The sequence below is a fragment of the Odocoileus virginianus genome, chromosome 17, assembly GCF_023699985.2.
Source record: "Odocoileus virginianus isolate 20LAN1187 ecotype Illinois chromosome 17, Ovbor_1.2, whole genome shotgun sequence".
NCBI classification, from domain to species: domain Eukaryota; kingdom Metazoa; phylum Chordata; class Mammalia; order Artiodactyla; family Cervidae; genus Odocoileus; species Odocoileus virginianus.
Genome location: NC_069690.1, coordinates 58162363 through 58186955, shown reverse-complemented (window position 1 = coordinate 58186955; position 24593 = coordinate 58162363). Strand labels below are relative to the sequence as shown.

General features: G+C 44.9%; 2 protein-coding genes across 9 annotated transcripts in view; both read right to left on the bottom strand.

Moving 5' to 3' along the window:
• ABCA6 (ATP binding cassette subfamily A member 6) overlaps window positions 1–6599 on the bottom strand; it is a 67531-nt gene extending 60932 nt beyond the window's left edge. The window contains exons 1-3 of one of the 3 annotated variants that reach the window (XM_070480081.1): window positions 5934–6599; window positions 5578–5700; window positions 444–527 (exon numbers count right to left, since the gene is read on the bottom strand). The gene's annotated coding sequence lies outside the window, so the exon portion shown is untranslated. Of the gene's footprint in view, window positions 1–443; window positions 528–966; window positions 1194–5577; window positions 5701–5933 lie in introns of those variants that run through there. The other 2 variants (XM_070480082.1, XM_070480080.1) reach the window with 2 other exon arrangements.
• Window positions 6600–11894: 5295 nt separating this feature from the next.
• The window catches only part of ABCA10 (ATP binding cassette subfamily A member 10), a 55101-nt gene continuing 42402 nt past the window's right edge, over window positions 11895–24593 (bottom strand). For 5 of the 6 annotated variants that reach the window (XM_070480079.1, XM_070480074.1, XM_070480075.1 and 2 more), the window contains 12 exons: window positions 22883–22974; window positions 22057–22177; window positions 21295–21412; window positions 20832–20923; window positions 19215–19393; window positions 18875–18950; window positions 18707–18801; window positions 17871–17990; window positions 17652–17792; window positions 15158–15237; window positions 13107–13162; window positions 11895–12989 (listed from right to left, as the gene is read on the bottom strand). In XM_070480079.1, coding sequence (XP_070336180.1) covers window positions 12891–12989; window positions 13107–13162; window positions 15158–15237; window positions 17652–17792; window positions 17871–17990; window positions 18707–18801; window positions 18875–18950; window positions 19215–19393; window positions 20832–20923; window positions 21295–21412; window positions 22057–22177; window positions 22883–22974 — 1269 coding nt within the window. In that variant the 3' untranslated portion in view covers window positions 11895–12890. The remainder of the gene's footprint in view (window positions 12990–13106; window positions 13163–15157; window positions 15238–17651; window positions 17793–17870; window positions 17991–18706; window positions 18802–18874; window positions 18951–19214; window positions 19394–20831; window positions 20924–21294; window positions 21413–22056; window positions 22178–22882; window positions 22975–24593) is intronic. The other variant, XM_070480077.1, reaches the window with a different exon arrangement.

Sequence of the window (24593 nt, the reverse complement as noted above, 5' to 3'; positions counted from 1 at the left end):
GAAAAAAGCCTTGGTCACATTTTGAGGGAAAATATTTCCTACCTTTAGGATCTTCAAAAAAAGGGATTTAAAATATTAGTTCAATAATCATGATTATAAAATTTTACATCAAATATATGCTGTTTGGGAGATGAGTACTGGTAAGGAAGTAGAGCGGACCATTTACACAATTTTACAATAACATTGAAACACTGGAAAACATAGAATAAAATTCTGAACCTGTAAGATACTTCCCATTTTGACATTTTATAAAAAATTCAATTATATGAATAGAATAATTGAATAGTATCTCATCTGACTCATAATTTTTGTTCTTTACTTTTGAAAAGAAATTCCAGAGCTAATTAAACTAGCATAAAAACTCTGATAACTTAAATTTATCTAAATAATTAATTATGTCCATTAGAAGCAATCCCAAGGAAGCACTTTCTTTTGATATTTACCTTCCTGATTGGACCGAGCGACTTTTATCCAAAGAGTTAGGCCATGGAATAATTATCCAGACTCAAATGACTTGAAACTTGATTCTGATAAACAGGAAGCATAAAACAATTTACCTCAATTTTCAGAATTCAAATGTCATTAAATAACTGAGGAAAAAATACTATAAAGTAAATGGAAAAAAGAAAGAAAGAGAGAAAGAGAAAAAAAAAACAGAGAGAGGAAAGAAATCACACAGGAAAGTAATTTTGCCCAAATGTTTGCAAATAAAATGTCTTTCAGTTTTCATATCAAAATACTCTAGATGAGTCTCCCTTAGCTGGTACAGAAGCAAATTCTACTGTTTTCCTATGTTCTATTATATTATCTACACAACGAAAGTTGGCTGGGAAAAAACAAACATTTTGTCGTTAGGTCTTTAGTACAGACCACACCAAGTATTTGGAAACATCTGGAAAATAGATTGATTTTCGCAGCGTCCACCCGAATACTTGTCACAGCACAACTAAACGGATCTCTACTTACTGTCAGGATCATGAGAGAAAAGTGCCCTGGAAACAGGGTCAAAGCTCGCTCTTTTGCCTGAGGCAACAATGAAATGTCCTTATGGCCACTTCTTCCTCTATTCCTTCAGTGGAGGCTCACTCCAGCAGCTCTCACCCAGGCTGGCTTCTGAGCAGGGGCGGAGCTGGACCAAGCTGCTCATGATGAGCTTGTTTTGTTTTCTGTCTTTTCTTCCCCAAGCCAATTATTCTGCAGGGAAATGACTGTTCCGTGGTTGGTTAGGAATTAAACAAGCCCCGGGTTTGTTCACTTGGCCTTTCAACTCCAGGGATCAGGGGAGATAGTAAACAAGGAAAACAAAATTAGCTCTGCTGCTGTGATGAGACCAAGATGGGATAAAAGGCAATGAATGAGCGACTAACCAAACAAAATGATTAAATTTGTATGAGAAATCTTTAGCCGTTTTTTTTTTCTTCTCACTACTAACACCTAAACGTGGTTGCCGTTGACACATCTGACTAACGCGCACTACAGAACGTTGCTGCCCTGCAGGAGCTGAGTTGTTTTCTTTTTTCTTTTTCCCTAAAAAAGCTAAGCAATGCATAGTCTGCCTTGGAGAAACATCTAAGTTGGACTAGGGAGGAATTATGAACGGATTCCTTTCTCCTGCTCCTTGCATCATGGATACAGGATTTCATAAGGCATCTGAGCAAAACAAAAGTAAGTGGATTGCTAAGGACTGAAAAAAAAAAAATTAGGAAAAGATTCAGGTCAATTTTTGTATGTGAAGACTAGGGGAAAAAACTGAAATGTATTCAATTCCCGTTGTTATCGTCTATCTTTGTAAAGAGTGACAAACTTTTCTTGACCCGCCAAAGTAAACCACTGAGACCAAAGTCTGTGAATTGGGAAATCTCAAATATTTGACATAGCTCCCAAGGCACAGATGTTAATATTCATGAAGCTGAGACATGTTCTGGAGAAAAGAGGTATAATTTTAAAACAAACATTTAAAGTCATGATATTTTGTATAGACATTTCTCTCCTTGGTAATTAGCTCTAGTTTTGAAAATAGTTAACAGTGAAACAGTATGTGTCTTTTACAGTAAAAACTGGCAAAAACATAGAAATGCAGATGTTCTAAATGTCTCAGGGAAGGGGGATGGGGTAGAAGTTTGTCAACACTGTTAAAAGTTTTTTATCAGTGAAAGGTCAATGACCCACAAAAAAAAATCTAAGCTTCCCTTAAATTGCTTGAAATATATTTTGGATTTTTATTAATTTTGTTCTTACACTTCTTTTAGAATCTGTAGACTCCCTGGTTGCTCAGCTGGTAAAGAATCCACCTGCAGTGCGGGAGACCTGGGTTCGATCCCTGAGCCGGGAAGATTCCCTAGAGATGGGAACAGCTACCCACTCCAGTATCCTGGCCTGGAGAATCCCACGAACTGTATAGTCTACGGGGTCGCAAAGAGTCGGACATGACTGAGCGACTTTCACTTCACTTCTTACACTTATATTAAGATTCACAACCACAGTATCAATAATTAGTTACATATATTTTACTAGTTTCACTTCTTATCATTGCTTCTTGAGTGTTCTTTCTATTCCTCTTTCTTGACATCCTTATTCTGATTTATTTTTATTTGGGGCGGGGGTGCTATTTTCCTTACTAAAACCTGAGGCAGTCACCATCAACACGACCTACTGTGATGAGGAAAGGCCTGACTTCCAGCTAGAAACACATCGAAATAGAGAGTAAAACGTGAAAGTTCAGGTGTATAACCAAACTTTAAAAATGAAGAAGAAAAAACAGAGGAAAATAAGAATCATTGGAAGAAACGGAAAGAAATGGAGGGACATTGTTACAGGCCAAACATGAGAAGTCTACACCATGAATGCTGCGTCAGAAATGCGAGTCCAAAGAGGTGCATCCATACCCCGGGACCTTGACTCTGTCCGCCACAGGTTATAGAGCTGGACCGCGTACCTCTGCATGAATCTAGAAGCTTCACAGGACTGTGCAGTGCTCAACAGGCATTTTATAACAGGGGAAATACAGGGAATAAACAAGAAAAGGTATGATATTTTGTGGAATTGATGTGAGTCCTTAGATTAGAAAATCAATGTATCCTATGCAGAACTAAAAACAAAAATTCAACAACTATTTTGCTGTGAGTTCTCAAAACATGTGCTGTGCTGCGCTAAGGCACTTCAGTCGTGTCCAACTCTTTGTGACCCTGTGGACTATAGCCCACCAGGCTCCTCTGTCCGTGGGATTCTCCAGGCAAGAATACTGGAGTGGGCTGCCATGCTCTCCTGCAGGGTTTCTTCCTGACCCATGAGATTAAAAGACGCTTGCCCCTTGGAAGGGAAGCTGTGACAAACCTAGACAGCATATTAAAAAGCAGAGACATCACTTTGCCAACAAAGGTGTGTATAGTCAAAGCTATGGTTTTTCCAATAGTCATGTACAGATGTGCGAGTTGGACCATAAAAAAGGCTGAGTGCTGAAGAACTGATGCATTCGAACTGTGGTGCTGGAGAAGACTCTTGAGAGTCCCTTGGACTGCAAGGAGATCAAACCAGTCAATCCTAAAAGAAATCCACCCTGAATATTCATTGGAAGGACTAATGCTGAAGCTGAAGCTCCAATACTTTGGCCACCTGATGCGAAGAACTGATTCATTTGAAAAGACCCTGATGCTGGGAAAGATTGAAGGCAGGAGGAGAAGGGGACGACAGAGGATGAGATGGTTGTATGGCATCACTGACTCAATGCACATGAGTTTGAGCAAGCTCAGGGAGATAGTGAAGGACAGGGAAGTCTGGCATGCTGCAGTCCATGGGGTAGCAATGAGTCAGACATGACTTAGCGACCGAACAACAACAATAAAGTATGCATTTACTGTAAACAATTTTGTGAAAGAGGAAGCAGAGCTTTTGGTCCACTACACATTTCTTCAGATCTGCTGAATCCCAGCAATTCAGAATCTTAGAGAATTCTTAGAGATTTAGGAATCTTAGAGATTTCTATGATTTTGTAGAGTTGTAATTGCTAGTTGGGACCACAAATGAACTTGACATGGGAATGGATAATAATAGGATTTCATGCGTGTATTATGCCATTGGTTTCCTCTGAGGTTGTTGAGGGGACCCAAAGTTATTCAGGTTACTGTCCTCCACTGGAAATCTCCATTTCACCTAAAAAGGAGCCCTTGTGGGTGGGCAGGCATTTGAATGTGCTTGAATAAGGAAAAGACCCTGATGCTGGGAGGGGTTGGGGGCAGGAGGAGAAGGGGACGACAGAGGATGAGATGGCTGGATGGCATCACCGACTCCATGGACATGGGTTTGAGTAAACTCCGGGAGTTGGTGATGGACAGGGAGGCCTGGTGTGCTGCAGTTCACGGGGTCGTAAAGAGCCAGACACGACTGAGCGACTGAACTGACGGACTGAACTGAACAAGGGGGGGCGGGGGCGGCAAGGTGGTGGGACCAGGAGCACAGGTGTGGATCGTGGCCTTATACAGAGGAATGTTATTCCATCACACGAATGGGAATGAAATTCACATTAATGGGAAGAAAGTCTATGTGTGGTGCTGTTTAGTCACTCAGTCGTGTCTGACTCTTTGCAACCCTATGGACCACAGCCTGTCTGGCTTCTCTGTCCATGGAATTCTCCAGGCAAGAATACTGGAATGGGTTGCCATGCCCTCCTCCATGGGCTCTTCCAAACCCAGGGATTGAACCCAGGTCTCCTGCATTGGAGGTGGGTTCTTTACCATCTGAGCCACCAGAGAAGCCCAGTGAAACCTGGTTGGATGCTGAGGTTGTGAAAGTATGTGAAGACATTCTCTTTTAATTGTTTTCATTTCACAGTCAAGAGGAATGCAAGGTCTTCTCCTGAGAGTTTAAGAATGACAATCTGAGAAGCAATGTATTTGACTACATCATTGAGTTGGTTATCCAATTCAGTGAAAGAGTGACAATGTTGGGGGTGCAGTGGAGTTGGCAGGCAGAACTATGGCTCCACGTGAAGTCATGTTCATCCACTTAAATTGAGACTTTTGGGGGACTTCCCTGGTGGCCCAGTGGTTAAGAATCTGCCGTGCAAGGCAGGGGATGCCAGTTCGATCCCTGGTGGGCAACTAAGATCTCACATGCCATAGAGCTACAGAGTTCGTGCCCTCTGGAGACCATGAGCCACTACAGAGAACCCACTCACTGCAACCGCCGCGCCCAGGCACCTCACCCAGAGAAGTCACGCGTGGCAGTGAGAGACCCTGCCTGCTGCAACGAGATGCAAAGATCCTGCCTGCTGCAACGAGATGCAAAGATCCTAGAGAAGTCACGCGTGGCAGCGAAAGACCCTGCCTGCTGCAACGAGATGCACCGTGGCCAAATGAGTGAATGAGTAGATAAGTACAAAAAATAGAGTCCTTTTATTCATTTTGTTCATGTACGTCTTCTCCCAGTGTTGATCGCCTTCATACAGGTTTAACCAAAACCGGGGTGTTGCCTGGCAACTGTGATAAAGAGTGAGAGATCAGGCACTGAAGGTCTATACGAGGAAGGGTCTCCTCACGGAGGACCCCCACATGGAGACGGTTGATACCACTTCTCTCTTACCAGTGTGGTTTGGTCCGCTGGCTCCTAGATTAAGCTTTCAGGTCCATAGCAGAGAGTGTTCTCGGCGTGTTCAGAAAGAGGGTGGACTTTGCGTGGCCTGGCTGTCCAAGATTATAAACAAACCTGAATGAAGCAAAACAAAATATGTGGTCATGACTCACTTTCTAAAGAAGCTTTCGAGTAAACGAGAGCTCAGCAGCTTGGCAGCATGTTAGCGCTAGCCACGAAATTTCTGGAATTTTAGATGCAGCTGTCGCTTTATCCATCCATCTACTTCTTCCTCTTTTCTGCCTTTTCTCGTACAAGCGTCCACATTTTGCTTAACTGCTCTATGAAGAACATATACAGACACCTACCTGTGGCCGGAATCTCTAGGATCAAGTGTCAGGATTGTAACAGCATTGCCCGAGGACAGACTTTCAGCACGAGGAGTTCGCGTCTGTAAATTTCCCCAGCTGCCAGCATGTCGGCACTCACTCAGACCTCTGGGGGATCTGGCTGGGCTTGGCACTGCTCCAGGCTGCTGTTATCCTCGGTCTGGAGCCACATGGGGGAGGGCCGGCTGCTCGGGGCCCAGCCCGTGAGCCTGGCGAGAGGAGATAAGCTGGCCCCGCAGAAGGGGAAACCGGTGTGAGCTCAGCGAGCGTGCCTGAGTGTAACTCATGCAGAGTGCAAAACGGCACTTTTGAAGAATGTCCCTGCTTCTGGAGTTTGTGTTCCTCTCTTAGAGAGCTTTGCTGACTCTTCTACTAAGGCTCAATCTTTCTTTAGTCGAAGTCTCCTCTTCCAGCCAATAACTTTTTCCACATCACACAGAGGTCTAGATCGCTCAGCAGAACGGTCAGTTGTCACGGACCCTCCTGGAAGCCGATTTGGTCAATGTTACTTTTTTCTTTTTTTTTGTAGCTTCCATTGTGTCCTATGTGGTCATCACACTGATGGTGTTAACTGATGAGACGACTTTTTTCACTCCATGTGACCCTCAAGCTGGCTCTGAGGAGGGAGAAATACAGTATCATGTCCCTGGGAGAATGAACCTTTTTTCCCTAGGACTTCTCTTCAGTGCCAGCTGAGACATCCCCGTAGCTTGCTCATGCCTCCAGGACTGCCCCCCTGAGGAGGGAGAACAGAACAGGGGGTTTTCAAATTCCACTCCCTTCCCACTGATCACACTGTTCATCCATCGGAGAGGGCGATCTATGTAAGCCATCTTTTTTGGTTTCTTTTTCTCATTTTATCGATAGCAAATAGAATCAAGGTCTGTGGCTCAGTGGTAAAGAACCTGCCTGCCGATGCAAGAGACTTGAGTTTGATCCTTGGGTCAGGAAGATCCCCTGGGGAAGGAAATGGCAACCCACTCCGGATTCTTGTCTGGAGAATCCCATGGCGAGAGGAGCCTGGCAGGCTGCAGTCCATGGGGTCACGGAGAGTCGGACACGCCTAAGCGTCTAGACAACAGCAACAGCAAACACAGTGAAGTGAACTCTGGAAACGGGCACTTGAGCTGTCCTGATTGCCAGCAGCTTCGAATCCCTTCATCGGGAGATTGCTGCTGTGGAGGGGCTGACTTCCACGGCGAGTCGGGCACTGGGCTGCAGAGTGCCCGAGACACTGCAGGGAGCCTCACGTTGAAAGCCCAGGCGCGGACAGAACCTCCGAACCAGGCATCCCAGCAACGGACTCCACGGGAGCAGGCAGACGGTCACCAAAGACCTACGTGCCACTGCCTCAGTTGCAGCATTATTGACAAAAGGGAGGTTTAGAAAGAACCTAAATATCTTTCAATCAATTTTCAACTAAATATTGTGGGTACATCCAAACCCTGAAATAACACACAGGCATCACAATCAATGACATACAAATATAATCAAATGAGGAGGTGTGATGTTCATAGGATGTTGTTAAATAAGACAATTTGAAAACAAGGGACTTGCTAGTATCCTATGTGTATAGGATAGAAAAATGTATTAACTAAGCAAGAGAATGTCTATACCTTAGACTGCTTTACATTGTATGATTTTTTATAGCAATCATGTATTATGTCAGAATTATTTTAAATTATATTTTAGAAAACAGAAAGGATTAAATGTGCCATCAGAACCATTTTTAAGCGTACAATTCCATGACATTAATCACATTCCTAATATTGTGCAACCATCATCCCTATCTGGTTCCAAAACTTTTTCATTATCCAAAACAGGAAATCTGAAACTATTAACTCTCCATTCACCCTGCCCCTAGCCCATGGAACCTTTATTATTCTTTCCACTTCTGTGAATTTGCCTACTCTAGATATTTCCTATAAATGTTCCTATTCATACAATACCTGTGTCTAGTTTATTTCAAGCAAATCTTATACATATATTTTAAAACAATTTTTAAAAACCGGATGGACTGAGACATTGAGAATTTCTGGGCAAGAAATGTCCATTCATTTTGTCTGCAGCTGTCAGTTTTCTCTCGTTATTGGGGTAGAGCTGCTTTACAATGTCGTGTTAGTTACTGCTGTAGAGAGACGTGAGTGAGCGATGTGAACACACGCCACCCCCCACCCCGTGGGGCTCCCTCCCACCCTCGCCCCCAGACGTGTGAGCACCGCCGCGCGTGAAGCAGCCGCGGGAGCCTTCACGGCACCCAGAGCTCAGCTCAGCACTCCATGGGGACCGTGAGCATTTTCAGTCCCATCCAGAGCCATCCTGTGCATCATCCGAGGCACTGGCTTCTGTATTCAACCCATCAGCATCTGCTCTGCTTCTGACACCGTGCGTTACGAACATCTGGGTGTTGGCAACGCCCGTGAGCTCTGCCTCCGGCCACCCTGTCATCTCTCTGCTGCCTCTGATGCTTTTCAGGGTGGCCTCTGTGTCGGTCGGCTCTCCTGCCGCTTTGGGAACAAGCCACATTTTGCACAGACCTTGTTGTGTGCCTGACCTTGCTGTCTGCCTGATCTCCTGTTCTTCCCAGCTGTTCCACTGGCCCCTTTTAGACTGACTTCCCACCAGGTTTATTGAGATATAACTGACATAAAGCATTGTATAAGTTTTTAAGATATACAAAGTGTTGATCTGATACACTCCTATATCGCAAAATGATGACGTGTGTTAGGGAACACAATGTCATGCAATTGCCAAGACATCACATAATTACCATTTTTTTCCTGTGGTGAGACTGTTTAGGATTTACCCTCACAGCAACTGTCAAGAATGTAATATTTTTAACGAAGGTCATCCTGATGCATATCAGATCCCCAGGAGTATTCATTTATCACTTGAGGTTTACATCCCTTGACCAGTGTCTCCACATTTCTCCCACCCTCCACCCCGGAAACCACGGCTCTACGGCTTCTGAGTTTGGCTTCCCTAGACTCCACACTTCGGTGATATCATACAGCTTTGTCTTCCTCTAAGTTCACTAGCATGATGCCCTCAAGGTCCTTCTACGCAGTCACCCGTGGCAGGATACCCCGCTTTCTTGTGGTTGAGTAGTGTTCCTGTGTGTGTGAGACCTTCTTTATCTGCCAAAGGACACTCAGGTGCTTGCTCATCATTGCTCTTGTGAATGACGCTGCAGTGAACGGGGAAGGGCAGGTACCTCTTCAACATCCTGTTTTCAGTTCCTTTGGATACATAACCTCTGGTGGGCTTGCCGGATCACACGACTGTTCCGTTTCTAACTTTTCAAGAACACCCATCCTGTTTTTCACAGCAGCTGCACCCGCTGCCACCCCCACCACATCACACAGGTGTTCCTGTCTCTCCACATCCTGGCCAACACGTGCTATCTCGTGTTTCTGATGACACAGGTTGACTTTTTCAGTTGGGATTCCTGGACCACATGGATAGAATTCTTGTCCTGCCACTAAAGCACAGCTCAGACTTTTTTCCCAGCCAGTGTCTGCAGCTTCCCAGGAGGTGCGTGTCTCCTGCCCCAGCCTGAGCGGCCTTTCACAGGAGCTGGCTTCATGCAGAATCGTCGTCCTAAGTCCTTGCTTCTCACCCGCGATAAACCACCGCAGCTCAGGTGGGCACGCGCATCCCACTCTCACTCTTAGGGGTTGATATCCGGGTTCAGTATGATGCTGGGCCCCTGCGGCTCAGGCTGAAGCTTACTGAACTTAAGGTATTGAAGTTGTTTTGTCTTATTTTACCTGAAATTTCATGCATCTGCAACGGGAGGGAGGGCTGTGTGGAAGGACACACTCTATGCAGGAGTCGAACTCTGATGGGCTTCATTGAGCACGAAGAACGCAGTGCTTCTCAGCTGCTTCGGGGGAACTGCCTCCAGAGGGTCCAGGCCAGGGCACTTCTTTTTTTAAAAAGATCTCTGTATTCATTTATTTGGCTGCTCCGGCTCTTAGCTGCGGTACTCAGAATCTTTGGTCTTTGTGGCGGCGTGCAAACTCTTAGTTCCCTGATCAGGGATGGAACCTGAGGCCCCTGCGTTGGAAGCACGGAGTCTCAGCCACTGGACCACCAGGGAAGGCCCCAGGGTCGTTCTCAACGGAGGGCTGAGCGTCATTTGGATGGCGGATCCAAGGGCTGGCATTTAGCCTGTGTGCTGTTGGTTGTAAAGATAGTGCAAGCAGAAGCAAAGCCAATCTCAAGCTTCAGCTCTTCGGAACGTGAACTGGGAAAGGGAGGAAGCCAAGGACCACGGAGAGAGGCGAAGAGGCAGGAGGGACGGAGTCGGCCGCGGCCTTGGGCGAGACTTGAAGCGAGCAGGGCTTGAAGCGGAAGGAGGCGGCTGGGCGCAGACGCCCTGAGCCGGGTCCCTGGAGGAGGAGGTCGGCCTGTCATGACGCACAGCAGCGCTTGGGGGCGCCACTGAGGCCGCACACGCTCCAGGTCAGGGACACGCGGGGCATCTGCCTCCAGGAAGACCTTCAGGCCGGCTCTCAGAGGCCTGCTGCTCTTCTGGGCTACGCCTGGGATTACAGCAAGTCCCTCCTTTCCTGAGTCAGCAAGTGCAGTCTAGTTCTTGTCACTGGAGAAAGCCCAGGAACCCAGGAAATGCTACCAGGTATAGAGATTTGTGAAATACGAAATCCCCAAGGATGTGGGGATTTTGCAATTAGTTAAGACATCGTGCTAAAAACACGGAGAAATTCTACCTATTATTCCCAAACGGTGCTTTCTCGGTGGTCATACCATGCCTTCTCTGTGGCCATGGGCACCAGCCGGAAAGCCATCATTTTAAGGGTAGAAGGAATGAAGCCCAGCAGAGTTGCATGGTCTCCATTTATAGCAGCAGGAAATTTACAAAGGGAAAGTCCAGGGCGCCCTGCTCAAAGCAGCCAAAGAAATCTGCTAGGGGAGGTGACTTTGTCTGACAGCTGACGGTGTGCGCTGGCAAACAGCTGCGTCCGAGGAAATCGCAGAGCCTGCTGTTGCCGTCTGACATTTCCTGTCCGACTGGAGTGAGGACGCTTGTGGAAAGTGGCAGGTGCTGCCTCTCGCCGAGGTCCTCCTGAAAGGAACCAGACGCGGTGCCACCAACGTCAGGCGTGCGCGACCCTGCAGCTCGCCCCCGCCTCCTGCTGCTGGCGCCCCTTCAGCTCCGCCGTCCCCACCTCTGTCCCCCGGCTCGTGCCTCTTCCCGCCCGCTCCGACGGCGGCCCTACCGTACTACGGCACTTTTCAGCGTCCTGTACTGTAAGGTTAAAAGCGCTTTACTTTAGGTTCACTTTTAAGGTATTATTTGTGTGAAAAGTATTACAAACCTGCAGCAGTGCAGGGCTGTACAGAGGATTGTTAGCTGGGTACCTAGGCTACCTGTGTCGGACTTTTGAACAAATCGGACGTTCGAACATGCTCTTGGAATGGAACTCGTTCGTGTCTAGGGGACTAACTGTAATGTATATGAAATAATATCTGGCTTGAAATAACGTGTCACGTTTTTATGCACACTTCGAGCATTCTCCCCGGCCAGGAGGAAGCTGCTGCTCTTCACTGAGCCCCTTGTTTTGACCAGTGGTGATGATCCGTCACTGCGATGAAACAACCCCCAGCCCACCAGTAGAGGTGGAAAGAGCCGTTTGGAACAGTCTAGGTAAGGGGACAAATCTCACCTCTCAGTCTGCACCAAGCTGGAGACAAAGGAGCTGATCCCAGAGCAGATAAGAGACGTGAGCAGATGAGCAAAGTCAGAGTCAACAAAGAGACTGAGACGAAACGTTCCTGCTGCTTCCTTGGCTCAGAGGCCGAGGCGGACACTGACTTTTTCTACGGGTCAGAGGACAGTCAGCGAAGTCTCACAGAGCGGAGAGCTAAGAGTTGATATCTGAGCTACACACTCTTAAGACCATTATCAAACAAGACTTCAAAGCAGCTCATCACAGCTTTATTTATAAATGTGCATGGAACCAGACTGCCAGGCAACAGTAAAAAGGCTAATGTGGTAGAACATCAGAGGAATGCCATGAAGCTGCTACAGAACACAGAAGGGTTATAACGACATGGGAGACGTCCTGGAAATGGTAAGTGAGAAATATAAAGAATTACTAGGCTCACTCAGGCCAACTTCGAAAAAGTACTCCTGACAAGCACACTGAATGGAGGTCAGCCAAAATACTTTCTGTGGTTTTACCACAGATCCTGTTATCTCCACTCACATGGTTTCCATACACCCTGAGGCCAGCATTTATTTTATAATCTTACTATATGATTACATCTAAAAGGTATACTGTCACCTATCAACTTTTTAGATCTTCTGACAGTCTGTGTCACATTAAGTTGGTACTTAAGTAAATAATGCTTTAGAAAGATGATACACTTAAAGTCTAGGGTTAAAAAGCCTACAAGGTCTTATTTGCAACACGCGCTGAGCAGTCAGCCTTATTGAACAACATGTGATTTCTGAATTAAACACAAAATAGGCCTAATCAGTGATTAATATAACGTCTGATTGCATTAATGTTGTCTGCTACATTTCCTTATCTTTGTCTCTTCTCTCCATTCTAAAATTTAAAAAACCATATAAAATCTTAATCATGGACTTTCCCTGGAGATCCAGTGGTTAAGACTTCTCCTTCCAATAGAGGGGTGTGGGTTCCATCCCTGGTCAGGGAGCGGATATCCCACATGACATATGGCCGAAAAAGACTCAAACATAAAACAGAAGCAATACTGTAACAAATTTAATAAAATCTTTAAAAATGGTCCACATCAAAAAAAAAATCTAAAAAATGTAATCATTATTGAATGTTTAAACTACTGAATGTTCTGTTAACTTCAGTAATATGAAAGCTTCTTCTACAATTATGGAAACTAAGGATGCAGTGAGAGCTAACATCTGACATGAGGAGGTTCAGGGTCTTAAGACTCTTCCTGTGGCAGAAGTTTCCATCTGACTGTCGTGTCAATGTCATCATCCAAATTCCCCAGCTCCTGCTCTTTGGAGAGTTCTAAGAATACCTAAGTTGGAAAAATAAAGAAGGGAATGAACATGTCAGGGAGTTTCTGAAAGGTGGGTGTACCCAGAGACTCACACAAAGATTCCCTGGGTTGATGCTTGCAGGTTGAAAACCTCACCTGCTCCAAGGTGGCCTGGGAAAGGCTGTATTCTTCCAGGTCGAAGGTCTGTTTCACTGCGTGTAAAGGGGCTGACATTAGTGGCTTGCACATTTGTCATCAGAAGTATTTTCAAAGCTGGCAACATAAACAGCAACTTCGAATCCAGGAGATATTTTAAGATATGGGCCAAGTAAATTGAATTTTCTTGAAGGATACATTAAAGAGTGCTGATATGGCTAATCAAAAGAGCAATGCATTCATGTATAAATGACCTGTAAACCTCCTTCTCATTAAAGAGAACCTTGTGTCCTACTTCCAGAACCTACTTCTGGAATCTGGTTCCAGATAAGAAAAGGAGTACATCAAGGCTGTATATTATCACCTTGCTTATTTAACTTATATGCAGGGTACATCATGAGAAACACTGGGCTGGAAGAAGCACAAGCTGGAATCAAGATTGCCAGGAGAAATATCAATAACCTCAGATATGCAGATGACACCCCCCTTATGGCAGAGAGTGAAGAGGAACTAAAAAGCCTCTTGATGAAAGTGAAAGATGAGAGTCAAAAAGTTGGCTTAAAGCTCAACATTCAGCAAACTAAGATCATGGCATCTGGTCCCATCACCTCATGGGAAATAGATGGGGAAACAGTGTCAGACTTTATTTTTGGGGCTCCAAAATCACTGCAGATGGTGACTGCAGCCATGAAATTAAAAGACACTTACTCCTTGGAAGCAAAGTTATGACCAACCTAGACAGCATATTGAAAAGCAGAGACATTACTTTGCCAACAAAGGTCCGTCTAGTCAAGGCTATGGTTTTTCCAGTAGTCATGTATGGATGTGAGAGTTGGACTGTGAAGAAAGCTGAGCACCAAAAAATTGACGCTTTTGAACTGTGGTGTTGGAGAAGACTCTTGAGAGTCCCTTGGACTGCAAGGAGATCCAACCAGTCCATCCTAAAGGAGATCAGTCCTGGGTGTTCATTGAAGGACTGATGCTGAAGCTGAAACTCCAATACTCTGGCCACCTGATGCAAAGAGTTGACTCATTGGAAAAGACCCTGATGCTGGGAGGGATTGGGGGCAGGAGGAGAAGGGACGACAGAGGATGAGATGGTTGGATGGCATCACCAGCTCGATGGGCATGCGTTTGGGTAAACTCCGGGAGTTGGTGATGGACAGGGAGGCCTGGCGTGCTGCAAATCATGGGGTTGCAAAAAGTCAGACACGACTGAACGACTGAACTGAACTGAACTGTGTCCTACTTCAGTATTCAGCCTTCTGAATCTCTGTACCTGTATGCTTTGGTCTCCAAATAACTGCTGAGCATCGCTTTGTTGTTGCTGTTTAGTGGTTAAGTTGTGTCCAACTCTTTGCAACCCCGTGGACTGCAGCACGCCAGGCTTCCGTGCCCTTCACTGTCTCCTGTTGGCTCAGTGAGTCTGTGATGCCATCTAACCATCTCATCCTCTGTTCCTTCAGTCTGTATTTACAGATCCATGGAGTATACTCCCTGCTGGTCCTGTTCAGTAAATGCCACGCTTCTTACACGTCAAGGGACCATAACACCCAGCATAAGCTGTGGTCAGCATCTCTGAAACCAGTTCAGAACAACCTCTCCGACCCTGACTCGTGTCTCATCCCAGTGTTTTTCAGTCGTCCCAGCACTGACATAAACACACAGATCAATGGAGTGGAAGCGTCTGGACGGTCAGGTTGAATCCGTGGCTCCACATTTCTGCTCCTTGTGCTTCTGACTTTGACAAACATGGAGCTGCCAGAAGCTCACCTTGGTGTTCTTTGGGATGTCACAATGATAATTATGCTCCACTGGTATGCAAGGGAACCAGGACAGAGTGTTCGGAATTATTTTCTCGGGAGGAGAGTGGGAATTGGGTGGTGTGAAGCCAAGTCTAGGGTCGCCCATGCATTCCCTTTAAGATTTTTATTCAAGTGGAAATTTTCCAAGGTTTGACTGATGATATAAGTTTTGTACTTGAAGTTATCTGATATGCATTCCACATGAAAATATTTATAGTACATTAAGTGTGAACAGTCTAAACTCACCTGCCTCTAATTTGGAAAAGGTCTGAGACAGAGGGTGAACATCCTCTATGGGTAATTTATATGCCATCACGAACGAGTATCTGGGAGGAGGAAAGGGTGAGAGTTACTAATCCTTCAACATTACAATATTGGGAAGGACTTGACAGCAAAAATAACCAAAGCATTTTTTTAAAGTTTCCTTTAGATAAAAAGCAAATAGTTCAATTTGATAAAGCATGAATCTGGGCCAAAAAATTATCTTTAGTCATAAAAATCTATTTACAAGAAAAATCTGTTTTCCCCTAATTTATTGTTCAAGATAAATTCTGGAAAATCGCTCTGATAAGCTTTCATAAGCAGGCTATGGTGTCTTTTCTTTTGTATTTTATTTCTTACTCTCAAAAGCCAATCTTTCTATGCTCCCTGGAACCTTTTAATCGAATTTTCTTCTTTTCAATCTTTTGTACAAGAATTAAAACTTGTAGAGCTCTCTCCCTTTAAAAAATTCTTCCTTGACCTTTCCCAAATATGTTCATCCAGGATCTCATGTTGCACAATTCAATGAACATTGTTTGGTCCTTCTCTTTTAGACTTCTCAAAAGAACTAAATAAAATTCACGCAAACTTAATAACTCTCTCCTTTTTAGTATTTATTGTGTCTTTGCTTTGGGGTTTTTCCATTAGTTTTTATTGGAGCATAGTTGCTTTACAAGGCTGTGACACTTTCTACTACATAGCAAGATGAATCAGCCGTACATAGATAGATATACAAGCCCCCCTTGTCTGGATTTCTTTCCCATTAGATCACCATGGAGCACCGAGTTCCCCTTCAGTAGGTTCTCATTAATCGTCTATTTTATACACACTATCAATAATGTACACGTCAATCCCAATCTCACTGATTCACCCCACAGCCCCTTCCCCCTTGAAGAGAAAAGTACACATCTTACATTAATGCATGTATGTGGAATCTAGAAAAACGGTACAGATGAAGCTATTTGCAGAGCAGAAATAGGTACACAGGTAGAGAACAAATGTACAGACATCTCATTACACATCATGGATGTGAGCTTTCTCTCCATCTTCTGTGCGGAGAGCTCATTCTTGACTGGAGCGTTTACATGTGATGTTTTCTCAAAAGAGTGACTCTTATCCGCATTTTTCCACTGGCCAAACCCGCTCAGCCTTAAAGCCTGCCCTTAATGTCATTCCCTCATTCATTCGCATCTTCCTTTGCTAATACTCTTTCCTCAAGCACCGTAAGAACCTTGTCTATCTACTGCCTAGTCCATACACAGCCTCCAGCCTCCAGCACGAAACGTGCTCAAAAGTAATAGTCTTTAAAAAGAGTAGCAGTATGTAAGAAAACTGTACACCTTTCAATGAAATTCCGGCTCAGTCTGCTATTCACATGGGTCTGTTATCTTTATTTGTAACTCACAGCTGACCTCATATGACTTTAAAGGAACCATTCCCTTCTCCAGGGGATCTTCCCATCCCAGGGATCGAAACCAGATTTCCTACATGGCAGGTGGATTCTTTACTGTCTCAGCCACCAGGGGAGCCCAAAGGAACTATAGGGAGGATCAAATGATTTCTAATCAATTAATTTAAGATAGAGTCAGGGAGGTTCCCTGTGGTCCAGCGGTTAGGAACCCACCGTTCAATGCAGGGGGGCTCTGGTTTGATCCCTGGTTGGGGAACTGAGGTCCCACATGCCGAGGAGCAAGTAAGCCCACGCGCCAAAGCTAGAGTCCGTGGGCTATGAGAAAGAGCCCGCGCGAGTCAGCGAAGAGCCCGTGGGCTGCGACTCAGCCCTGATGGGACCAAAGAAGTCAGTGGGACAGACAAAGCCAAACAGCCTGCGGAGCAGGAGACAGCAACCCACTCCAGTGTTCCTGCCTGCAGAATCCCCAGGGACATCCTAAACCCCATTAAGGTAAAGTCAGCCTTTCTGAAGCATGGGAGTCGGTCCGAGGTCTCAGTATAATTTTATCTTTGGTAAAATGTTATAGACTGATACAGAATTTTCATTGGCTATTTAAAAAAAAACCCATTCAATCAATGATCAAGCTTGTACCTTCCCCCCTCATCTCTCTCATTCCACAGTTCACACACACACACGGACACACACACTGTCCACCTGTTCTCAATACGAAACACTCACTGAGAACTTTTCAATTGTTGTCTAACCTTCTGTGCTTCCTTCTTGTTGTTTAGTCGCTAAGTCGTGTCTGACTCTTTAAGACCCCGTGGACTGTAGCCCACCGGACTCCTGTCCATGGGACTCCCCAGGCGAGAACCCTGCAGTGGGCTGCCATGTCCTCCCCCAGGGGATCTTCCCGACCCAGCGATCACTCCCGCGTCTCCCGCGTCCCAGGCGGCCCCCCTCCTTCCGAGTGGCCCCTCCACGGCCTGTTTGTGACCCACAGGCAGCCGGGGCGCCCTCCTGCCGCCCTTCTGGACGAGACAAGGCCGTGGGTGCAGGAGGCCTCGCGCCTGGGGCGGCCCTCACCTCTCCTGCCGAGCAGCCTGAGGGAAGAGCTTGAGAATCTCCATGTGCAGAGGCTCCACCCGGGTGAGTGCCTTCACCTTCACCTCCAGTAAGTAGTCTTTGCCAAACTTGCTTTTCAGATGCTGAACCGAACCAATACACCTGGTCCAGGGAAGGGAAAGAAGAATTGAAAGAAAAGAGACACCTCCTGGATGCTGCCCCCATCAGCCGGGCACCCACCTCAGCCTTCCGGACACCATGATGGCCACGCGATCACACACGGCCTCCGCCTCGGCCATGGAGTGGGTGGTCAGCAGGGCGCTCCTCGCCGTGTTTTTAACAATGGCCTGGACTGCCTGCCTAGAGACAGAGTAAGGGACTGTTTGCACTCCGAAAGTCATCTGGGAAAACAGATTAATGGGAATGACAAGGAGGCCTAAACAGAGAATGCTGGGGAAAAAAAATCTTTGGGGAGAAAGAGGAAAAATTGTGTTAGGTAATTATATCATCACATCAACAGGCTTCACAGAATGAAAAGCAGATGTCTGAAAAGTGTGACTAACTTGGTGTTTGTTTTGAAGAACAGGAAAACACCACACTGTAGGATTTTCAACAACTGGAAAATAAAATAGAGGAAGAAAGAGGCAGGGGAGGACTAGTAAGAGAAAGAAAGGTCAATCGAATCAAAAAAGCCATTTGATTCTTAAAATGCCAACTCTTTTCCTTCCTTGAGGAAGTCTGAGGGAGTGAGCGGTAGCCCCTCAGTCCTGTCCGACTCTGTGACCCCCGACTGCAGCCCGCCAGGCGCCTCTGTGCATGGGATTCTCCAGGCAAGAATACCGGAGTGGGTTACCCTCCCCTTCTCCAGGGGATCTTCCCAACCCAGGGATCAAACCTGGGTCTCCTGGATTGCAGGCAGAGTCTTTACCGTCTAAGCTATCAAGATATTGAGTTTCACTGAATCAAACAAAAGAGGGTCTGAGCCTCAAAGGTTAGTGGAGAAAACGAAAAACCTCAATGAGCCATCACTCTAGACTTAGATGATTGACACTGACACTTAACGTGACGCCCCTCACCACATCTGCAGCTGCCCCTCGGGGTCCAGCCCCGTGGTCGGCTCGTCCAGAAGCAGCACGGCTGGGTTCCCCAGGACGCTCAGCGCGAAGCTCAGCTGCAACGGAGAGGAGCCGCGTCAGCGCTGGCCCGGGGGCGCTGGGGAGGAGCCCGGCCTCACCCCATCCTACCTTTCTCTTTGCCCCTTCGGGTAAGGCCTTGGCAGGGAGCGCCATCTGGTCCTGCAGCTTCAGCGCGTCTGCCAGCCTGCAGGAAGCACTCTGATTATGTCTGTGCTTAAAACGTCTAGGGCACCCCAGCACTTCCAAGCAGAGAGGAGTGCACAAAGCCTCCTTCACAGGGTCCCAAACAATACATGTCTTGACTTGGTTCTCATTCAGATTTGCAGTCATTTTATTTGCATGAAAGCTAAAGGCATGGTTCATCATCTCCTTTCCACATTTCATGAATAAGTTCTGTGTCCCCTCTTCCTCCAGCTACAAACAGCACGCTGGAGGCTTTGCTCCGCACCTTGAGACGCTGAGAGCAGCCTCCTCTTTGGCCAGGCCTTTCACGGCTGCGTACAAGTCCAGGTGTTCTCGGACTGTGAGGTCGGGCCACAGCGCGTCCTCCTGCGGACAGTACCCCAGGAGCCCGAAGCCGTCGCCTGCCTGCTGCGTCTGAGCTGTTCCACTGCCACTGAAGACCACCTGCATCGAGCAACAAAGGTCAGCTTCACACCTGCCTTCCTCTGCGATCCTCCTACTTCTGAAGGAGATAAAAACGACCACTCGGCTACAGCCCTTCTTCAGCATGCAAGAGGTGTTTTATAAATTCATCTGTGTATTCTTTTTTTTTAATCATTTGATGCTGGAGAGGGTGTGGAGAAAAGGGAACCTTCTTACACTGCTGGTGGGAATGCAAGCTGGTACAGCCACTATGGAAAACAGTATGGAGGCTCCTCAGAAAACGTAAAAGACAATTACCATGTGGACCAGCAATCCTAGTCCTGGGCATATACCCAAGTGAAATCATTATCAAAAAAAAAAGAAAACAATACATGCACCCCTATGTTCACAGCAGCACTATTCACAACAGCCAAGACACGGAAACAGCCTAAACATTCGTTGACAGAGGAGCAGATAAAGAAGATGAGGTGCATAGATACGATGGACTACTATTCAGCCATTACAAGGAACGAAAGAATGCCATTCGTCCCAGCATGGATGCAACTGCAGGTTATTTTACTAAGTGAAGTAAGAGAGAGAAAAACAAATATCACACATTAGCACATATATGTGGAATCTAAAATATGGCACAAATAAACTTACCTAGAAAACTCAGACATAGAGGGCAGACCTGTAGCTGCCAGGGAGGACGTGGGGAGGGAGGGGTGAACTGGGAGGCTGGGGTTGATGTGAGCAAACTATATACATATATGAAAACATACATACGATGGGCAAAGAACAAGGTCCTCCTAGAGCACAGGGAACTATATACAGCACCCTGTGACAAACCACAATGGAAAAGAATGTCAAAACAAGAATGTACATGCGTGTATGAGCGAGTCACTCTGCTGGAGAGGGAATGTACATGCGTGTATGAGCGAGTCACTCTGCTGGAGAGGGAATGTACATGCGTGTATGAGCGAGTCACTCTGCTGGAGAGGGAATGTACATGCGTGTATGAGCGAGTCACTCTGCTGGAGAGGGAATGTACATGCGTGTATGAGCGAGTCACTCTGCTGGAGAGGGAATGTACATGCGTGTATGAGCGAGTCACTCTGCTGGAGAGGGAATGTACATGCGTGTATGAGCGAGTCACTCTGCTGGAGAGGGAATGTACATGCGTGTATGAGCGAGTCACTCTGCTGGAGAGGGAATGTACATGCGTGTATGAGCGAGTCACTCTGCTGGAGAGGGAAGCCGGGCAGGCTGCAGCCCGTGGGGCAGCAGAGGGGCAGCCACGCCCAAGAGGGAGCGGAGCGGGGCCGAGCTGCCCCATGGCAGACACGGGCACAGCACGCGGATCAGCGACGCTGCAGTCAGACAGAGACCACTGGACTGGCTGACGAGAACACCACGGAGAAGCCACTGAGGCCGGACAGGACCCCCCGGCTGTGCGCCGGCCGCCTCCCACGCCACGTACCACTCCCGCGGTCGGTTTTGTGTCTCCAGTTATCATTTTAATAGAAGTGCTTTTCCCAGCTCCATTGTGCCCCAGCAATCCCAAAACTTCACCTGGAAAAAGGTTCACCATCACTTTTTGTACTTAAAGGGTCGACTAACCTAAAATCACTTAGCTCGGGAATGTTTTGAAATAAAATAGCATTTTCAGACAGCATCTTTGTCACATCTGCATTAGTGAAAAGACTGGATTTACATGAGAAGAATTTGGATACCTGGATCCAAGATCAGCTGGTTTTTTTTGACATTTGATCTGGGACAGGATTTTGAAATAAAAACCTTCTCTCTGCCAGCAAGTCTAGTATTTTTATAATTACATGTTAACTGAGATATATGAACAGACTGGAAGAATGGAAAATCATTCCCTTCATAGTGCTAAAACTAGAGAATAAGGAATATCCTAATAAACAAAACATTATCCAAACCTTTGTTGATACAGAAGGAAACATTCCGAACGGCTGTTTTTGTCTTTCTGGCTGAAAAGCATCTTTTCTTTTTCTGTTTATATTTCTTGTGTAAACAGCTTGCCATTATTACTGGCTTCTAGAAAACATGGGAGAGCATGATTTTCCTCTTAAATATTGCATATTTTGTGCATACATGTTTCACCTTTCATTTCCTAGGCTATGAATTTAACCAGATTTTTGGGCCAATAGTAAATTAGCCCCTTGTTTCAAATAAAACTCTCAAATGTACATTTACGAATGAGGACTTCTTTATCAACTTCTTATGAAACTAATTCCTAAGCAAACATATTTCCTTTGTGTTATGCTAACCTTGCCTTTTGCATTAATTGGCCTTCTTATTAATTTTAATGCAGTATAAATTCACCTGCTTTTTTTCATATGCTATTTAGAATTATTGACATCACAATTTCAATATGTGGCAAAATGGAATTGAAACTCTTCAAGATGTGGGATTTTGTTAAAAACTGATAAAGAATATCAGAATTCTTGAACTGCTCTGATGAATGAAGATTAAAATCCACCAAAAAAAACGGATGAAGAGAAAATTAAGAGTGATGACTGGATAAATTCTTCAAAAGGTAATGACCTGAATATGAACTACAAATGGAAGGATTACAGATGCAATAGCAAGTTTTCACACTAAAACCAACACTCTGCCCACTGTACAAGACAAGCTGACTATCTCAGTGCTTCATCAGAGGCTCAGCCGCTTGTTTTTACCTCGTCCAAGTTGGAAGCAGTGAGTGCATTCGCCGTTTTCACTCTTTCTGCTTGAACGTCTTCATCCTCTTCTTCCGGTTCTTCTGGGTTTGGACGATATTCCCTTCTTCTTGGAGAGATTCTACAGAGAAAATAAAATAACATTAAAATGAAATTCTCACTGTACAACCACTACCAGGAGAATATGGCTTCAATAATTTAATTCTTTTTCTTTGTTTTACAAGAATATAAATGATTACTTAATGGCCTACAAGATTCTCCTTGACAGTAATAACTCCCTCAAGTAGCCAACTCCCATGAAATACTCTTTGACTATTTCTTCTCTTTAAAACCTTTTATCCCACCAGTCGACCAGCTCTCTAAAGCCTCTCAAATACAGACTTCGTCTTCAGTCTGTTGCCATCTAGGTCATCATCACGTTGCATCATAAATGATCACCATAAATGATCACCATAACTGGCCTCTCTTGCCTTTTCAAACATTTCACAATGAACTCATTTTTCATTACTGCATCTTCTACTCAGAGACCCGTACTTCTCATAAGCAGGAGAAAAACAACACTTGATGCTTAACCACTACGTGTGCAGTTCACAAGATAAATACCCAACTTGTCTAAAATCACAAGACCCGTGTCTTAGAAACTGTACTCACTGCACTCAATGTAATTCTCATTTTTTTTGCTTTTGTTTTATTTTTCAGAATAATATTTCCCAGTGGGCCTAGCCCAGAGTTTGGATAGTAAATCCATACTAATAAAATGATGTTAAATGTACTGCTATATACATTAAATGTTTAAATTATATTCAGATGTTAATGTTCTCCCAACCTGAAAAATGGATCTTTCCTCATTGTTTCTTTTCCATACTTCATTTCCAGGCACCGTATAATAAAAAGAAAAATGATCATCTGAAGGTACGGCTAAAGGCAATGAAAAATGAATAGAATATTAGTATCATCTTGGGATTCAAGCTCCCTGGGAAATATATGCCTTCTGTCACAGGAGATTTGATCACTTTCTCATAATTTGATAAAAATCTTATAAAATCACATGGAGAAATTTATTCAAACCAACCTATATATATATATATATGCTGCCTACAAGAGACTCACTTCAGATCTAAAGACAGACACAGACTTTAAGTAAGGGGATGGAAAAAAGGTATTCCCTGCAATGCAAATGAAAAGAAAGCTGGGGTAGCAATGCTCACATCAGACAAAACAGACTTTAAACAAAGACTGTGATAAGAGACAAAGAAGGATATTCATGACTTAGGGAGCAATCAAACCAGAAGAGACACCAACTGTAAATATATATGCATCCAACGTAGAAGCACCTAAATAAAGTAAATATTAAGAGATATACAAGGAGAAACTGACAGTGATACATTAATAGTGATGTGTGATGCATGCGTGCTCAGTCCTGTCTGACTTTGCAAATCCATGGTCTATAGCCTGCCAGGTTCCTCTATCCATGGGATTTCCCAGACAAGAATACTGAGAGGGGGTGGGGGGGTGGGGGTTGCCATTTCCCTCTCCAGGGGATCTTCCCAACCCAGGGATCAAATCCACGTCTCTTACATCTCCTGCATTGAAGGTGGATTCTTTACCAATGTGTCACCCGGGAATCCCCAGTAGCAGAAGACTTTAACGTCTCACTTAAATCAATGGACAGATCATCTAGGCAAAAAGTAAATAAAGCAACACTGGCCTTAAGTGATGTATTAGATCAACTGGACTTTATATATACATATAAATTTCATCCTAAAGCAGCAGAATATATCCCTTTTAAGTGCACATGGAATATTCTTGGAACAGACACGTGCTAGGCCAAAAAGCAGGCCTTGGGAAATTGAAGAAAATTGAAATCACAACAAGCATCCTTTTCAACCATGACTCTCTGAGACTAGAAATCAACTATAAGGGGAAAAGTTGCAAAAAACACAAACATGTGGAGGTTAAACAACTGTATAACTTTAGCATTTATTCATGGTCAGCAGAAAACCACCATGTATGACACATCTCCATGTATACTGAGTAAAATAAAAAAGAACAAACATTCAGTACATAAACGTCTGTGTGAAATGTATGTATTTTATACCTTTATGAATTTATAAAAATTTAGGAAATTTTCTCTTATTAAACTTTTTGCCAAAAAGAGAAAACAAGAAGCCTGTGGTCCACTGTTTCCCCCTTACTCCTCATTTACTATAATGCACAGAAATTAATATTTACATTTTGCTTCAGTATTTTTTCCCAGTATAAAATTCTACTTACTTTGTTCTCTTTATTCTTCATTATTCAAATTAGCTTCTTTTTAAATCCACATTGAAATGACTTTTAGGCACACAGCACCTTTGGTATTTCTTATAAACCACCTCAAATTGTCTTTGGATACGTATATCAGCAATGTATAGTAATAGCAATAATAACAGCAATCTAGTCTTTAGAATTTCTGGTATATATTATACTGTTCTTGCCTTAAAAATCCCACGGATAGAGGAGCCTGGTGACCTACAGTCCATGGGGTCTGAAAGAGT